Here is a 5,473-nt window from a genome sequence, read left to right on the forward strand (position 1 = left end):
TATAACTTATCTGTATTAACAGGGTACAACATAGTTAGTATAATATAATATGATATAATAATATATTACGATCTCTTATTTTTTGGGCTACTAATTTCATTTATTATGAAAATTTATACGTACTCAAAATAAATGGTCGCCAAACAGAATTCAAAGGTGATATGAGGGCGGCAGGGACCGTTGCATATATTGATGACAATTGATGGGTCCAAAAGAAGCAGCAAATGATAGGCATTAATTAACATGTAGGGGGGAATTTCAGTGGCAATAGGCTAAGCCACGAAGATGTAGTAATATTAATCAAAACTTCATCTTTTAAACCACAAAATGAAAAGGAAAAAAAGGAACACCAATTGGCATGCAATTCATCGTCTTATCTATTAGAAGATGAGATTGATCTCTTGTTTGGATTTCTTGTGCTATTTTGGCCCTTCACTTAGATACCTCTTGGATAACAAAGACACACTCTACGTCTCTTACTCTAAATGTCTCTCCCTATACCTTTCTCCTTTGCACTTTTTCCCATTTAATTTGTTTGCATTCTCATCCTCTTATTCTTTTCTCTCTCCTATATTCCTCTTCATCTTGACTCATTTTGTTTGTCAATTTCCTTCAAAAGATAAACTACGAAAAATGCATCAAAACCAGGAGTATCCTTCTCCCTGTCTGTGTTGCCACCCTCATAGTTATATTAGAATGGTATGCCTCTCTCATATTCTCTTTTTTGCTTTTTATTTTTTCACATCCACACTCATGGATCAATAATGGTCAAATGTGCAAATTTCTCCGTTAAGTATAGTTGGACAACTCATATTCAGACCAATTTAGGCTACTCGTTAATGAAGACAGAATTTGAATTAGTAGCCTAAAAAGGCCATGTGAAAATGCCCCGTTTTCTACTAATCCTCGAACTTAATCATATAATCATTCTTTTGCATGAATATTCTTTGCTTTTGGAACTCATTAGTTCCTTACATGTTGAATAATTGCAGGTTCAAAATCTGATAGAGAGGTGTTTGCTTCTTGGCATGGATAAAGATCAATGCGTTAAGGCGCTCGCTACACATGCTACAATCCCTCCACTCGTAACATTAACAGGTTATTCATCTCTATTTAATTTCCATGTTGCTAGCTGATCATGCAAAACGTGCTTTTCCAGAGATTAATTTTTGGTTATTAATATTTGAATTATTCATTGTATCTAATCTTATCATCAGTCATCATCAATATAATGAAGTTTCACTTAATAATTTCTTGTTGAAAGAGAACAATCTCTTTCGCCTTCTTTTCTGTTTTATTTTTTTCCCTTTTCTCTTGGATTAATTGATTGTAAATCATGCTTGCAGTTTGGAGAGAGCTTCTGAAGGAGAACAAGGACTTCTTCCAAGTTTACTTCAACAATATATCTTCACGACCCTTCTTAAGTAATGCCCGTTCATTTATTTATTTTAGAAACGCATACACATACAAATATTTACACTCCACTTAACTGTAATATAACTTAGCTAGTACTTACATTTAGTTATTTATATGAGCTCACGTAAAGTTTCCTTTGGCAGGCAGGCATTATCAAAGAGAACCAAGATTTGCAAGAAGGAAACAATGGAAATGAATGCAAATTAAGGGACGGATCTTAAATATCGAAGAACTAGGGTTTTCTAGGACTTGACATAATGATTACAATTAGATTTCTAATTAGGGAGGCCAGCTCTCTTAGTATTCAAAAGTCTTATCCTTTGTTAACCTTGTTTTGGAGGTCCTACTTTAGAAATGGCTATTACTACAAAAGATAGGACTCAATAAAAGAAAGATGGATGAGTGTCCAGGCACGTGCTTGCTACTATTTCATAGAGATTTACTTGTAATTACCTTAAAAGTGATATGAATGTATAAATATTTTTTATTTCATCAGTGCGTATACGATGTTATTTCTATCATAAAAGTAATGACATCTAATTTTATGGGATCTAGTGGAGTCCCATTCTTTCGTTCTTTTGCACAACAACAGGTACACTGATTTAAATTAAAGAAATTATGTCTTTTAAACGGGAGGGGAGCCTTGGCGTAAATGATAAAATTGATGTCATGTGACCAAGAGATTACGGGTTCAAGCCGTGGAAACAGCCTCTTGCAGAAATGCAGGGTAAGTCTGTGTATAATAGATCTTTGTGGTCTGGCCCTTCCCCGGACCCGCGCATAACGGGAACTTAGTGCACCAGGCTGCTTTTTTTTATGTGTGTTTAAACGTTGAAACATTTGTTTTAAAGCTCGAACTCTTGGTAATCCAACAATAAATCTTGAAATTTAGAAGCAAAAGTTGAAAGTAATCTACATACCACTGAGCTTTTACATGCCCCCTTCCTCCTTTTTAATTTTCTCTATTCTTTTTCATTTTGTTCTGGTTTTTGTACCACAAGAATACCATTTATTAGAAAGTTCTTTCAACAAGCTACATCAATCATTTGGTTCACGTCATGCATCAGAAATATTGTTATCATCATTTCACTACTTTTCAAACTTCTAAAAGTTGCAAACAGAAACTTTAGTAACCCATTAAATAATAATGGCATCTTTAACACAAAAGGAAAGTGAAATCAGCAGTTTAGTAAAGACACAATTCAATTCTTCCATTCCAGTACAGTAGGGATGATAGCTATATCTCTTCATTCATTAGAGGGAGTCATGTTTGAATCCTTTCTTTCAAAGAAACCATTGCAATCTCTTGGAACCTGAGAGTTTCTTGCAGCAGAAATCTATAAAAAAAAAAAAAAAATAAATTTAACAGATATGAATGACTAAAATTTGTCACGATCCTCTTTTCTAAATACCAATTAAGGGAAATATCATTAATTTTGATATATGGTGGTTCTGCATTTAACAAGCTATTTAATCCAATCAAAATCAGTGTCATACCATGATGTTCATCAAGAAATGTTCTCATCATATAACTTGTTGAACTTTGTAATTATTTTAAAATATTATAATAAAAGAATTTAAGTTATATACATTGATAATGTAATTTTTCTTACATTATTAGTATAAGTTAATATATTATTGCCTATTAGTTACCATTTTTATCATAATTTTCAATCTAAGATTATCATAAATATTTTACTTGTAATTACCTTATTAATTATACATTATGTAAATAATTTCCGCACCGTCATTACATGGAACTACGAAATCTTAAATCCTCATGTTGAATGACTGCATATGCATGCATGCCATGTCTTTTAGCCCGTTTAGCCAAGCTGCAAAAATCAGCTTACTTTGAGAAGTATTTTTTTCAAAAGTATTTTTCTCAAAAGTACTTTTGGTGAGAAGTAGTTTGTGTTTGGCTAATTAGTTTGAAAACACTTCTGAGCAACAATTAGTGTTTGGCCAAGCTTAAAAAATTGCTTCTAAGTGTATTTTTCTCAAAAATGCTTCTCAAAAAAGTACTTTTGGAGAAAAACTACTTTTTCTGCATCTCCAAAACTGCTTCTGCTTCTCCTCAAAAGCACTTTTTTTCCTTCCAAAAGCTTGGCCAAACACCTCAATTTTTTGCCAAAAGTGTTTTTGGCAAAAAAAGCACTTTTGGCCAAAAAGAAGCTTGGCCAAAGGCTATTTGTCCGAAAATGTTTGGGGACAGATGCAATTAGTACTGATAGCCCTTGAAAAAATTAACCACTACTAAGAAATAATTTAATAATATAGATTTTACAAGTGCAGAACGTGAATTAGATTATATATTCATGTTTAGCAGTTGCTAATAATAACCAAAAGTACCAATTTCTTGTAGCCGATCTATATTGCTTAATAACTTTAGGATTAACTTATATAACAATGTAGTATTTCCATATATGGATTATCACACATGTTTCTTCAATCATTATGCAAAAATTAATAATATTACTCCAATTACCACTTCATTTAGATTCTGGAGAGTACCTTTGGCATCTTTCTGTCTCCTAGGCTACAGCTTTCTCTATCTCCTCTATGTTGACTTGGTGGAAAGTGGGCCCACTGAATATAAAACCAATAAAATTTTGAAATCTAAGATTTTGCTAAGAAAAGTTTTGTTGTTCATAATAAACATTTAAATATATTTAACTCACATTTTTTGCTGCGGTACTGAAGGCTTGCTTGTGAGTCATGTTGGGGTATATGGTCTTTAGCCTCTTGATCTCTTCTCTGTAAAACACAAATAATGTTAGTACAGTACTATAAACTAATGTTAATTATGAGTCTCTTAATGTTCAAACTAAAAATTACTTGATAAAGCAATTATAAGCTGATGGGGCTCGTTGTCTTTTCTCTGGAGCTGAAAAAATATGATTAGATACTTATTGTGAGTAACGTAAAAATAATTAATTAGGACAATTTAAATCATCTATACAATAGATATTTTACGTTTGTTGACGACTTGATAAACTGGAACAACATTCTCTATTTGATCTTCTTCATCTGATGAGGCCACAAATGAGATTTCTGAGTCTACACTCTTCTTATTAGCATCAATGTCCTCCTTGTCAACTTCTAGCTTTTGCTGCTGAAAGCGGGAAAGATAGATTCTAAGTCAATTAACATCGAGAGAAAGCCGGGAAAAAAAAATTAATTTAACATATAATGACAGTGTAAAAATTATAATTTGCACTATATCAATGTATTTAAATAAGTTATAACTGCAGGTTTTCGGATTACTAATCTTTCTTTTTCATGACGATCTTTTCGCTACACGATTAATGTATAGAAATTAAACTCAAAAGAGATTAAATACGATTATAGTTCGACCTCGGATTGGTTAAGGGAAGCAAAGAGATGAAGAGGAACAAGAGAAGTTTTCATCAAGTTAACAGAAAGGATGCTAGTGCAATGGCCACATCTCACTGTTACTATCTTGTTGCATAAGCTGCTGCATGGGACACTAACCTGCAATTTTTTGGATAACAAATTAACCGATAAAATATAGAGATGAAGGTATCCAGAGAAAGAAAGATATATGTAATTTTACAAGTAATATTGTAGTGCAGTAGCCACATTGCACGTAACAGATTGTGTCTTGGAGTTCAAACAGATGATTCAATGCTGACATCTCCTCCTCCTCTTCTTCTTCTCCTAATCTTTTGCTGAGAGGGATGTCGGGTCTGGTCTAGAGTTGAAGTACAGGGTGGAATTATTTATACTTAGAGAGGGCAGAGGGAAATGCCAGCGCCAATATAATTCGCAAATAATTAAAAAATTTATCATATCCATTCCGCTGACATTTTCAAGTTTTTTTTTTTTTTTCAATTCGTATAAATTCCACTGATTATGGATAGTTAAGTTTAATTATCTTTAAAGTGACGTTATCGAGTAAAAACATTTTGCACTAATAATATATAGAAATTTTCAACATGAGTGTAACTTAACCTTTAGATTATGAGTTCGAGACGTGGAAGTAGCTTATATTATGATAGCCTTTCTACATCACACACCTTGGGTGCAGCCCTTC

At 32.7% G+C, this 5,473-nt stretch overlaps 2 protein-coding genes across 3 annotated transcripts; one reads left to right on the forward strand and one right to left on the reverse strand.

The window, feature by feature from the left end:
- Window positions 1-412: 412 nt before the first annotated feature.
- LOC104245511 (uncharacterized) lies at window positions 413-1,902 on the forward strand. The gene is made up of 4 exons (XM_009801128.2): window positions 413-699; window positions 993-1,098; window positions 1,347-1,424; window positions 1,560-1,902. The coding sequence occupies exons 1-4, from the start codon at window positions 634-636 to the stop codon at window positions 1,610-1,612; spliced, it is 303 nt and encodes a 100-aa protein (XP_009799430.1). The 5' UTR covers window positions 413-633; the 3' UTR covers window positions 1,613-1,902.
- Window positions 1,903-2,415: 513 nt separating this feature from the next.
- On the reverse strand, window positions 2,416-5,144 carry LOC104245510 (axial regulator YABBY 4). 2 transcript variants are annotated; one of them, XM_009801127.2, is made up of 7 exons: window positions 4,994-5,144; window positions 4,774-4,911; window positions 4,393-4,528; window positions 4,255-4,303; window positions 4,098-4,173; window positions 3,931-4,005; window positions 2,416-2,753 (listed from the first exon to the last, which is right to left on the reverse strand). In XM_009801127.2, exons 1-7 carry the CDS (start codon window positions 5,072-5,074, stop codon window positions 2,664-2,666), a joined length of 645 nt encoding a protein of 214 aa, XP_009799429.1. In that variant the 5' UTR covers window positions 5,075-5,144; the 3' UTR covers window positions 2,416-2,663. The 2 variants fall into 2 exon arrangements, with proteins under 2 accessions (XP_009799429.1, XP_009799428.1); XM_009801126.2 differs by having other exon boundaries at window positions 2,423-2,753; window positions 4,393-4,531.
- Window positions 5,145-5,473: the final 329 nt, after the last annotated feature.

The sequence above is a fragment of the Nicotiana sylvestris genome, chromosome 10, assembly GCF_000393655.2.
Source record: "Nicotiana sylvestris chromosome 10, ASM39365v2, whole genome shotgun sequence".
NCBI lineage: Eukaryota > Viridiplantae > Streptophyta > Magnoliopsida > Solanales > Solanaceae > Nicotiana > Nicotiana sylvestris.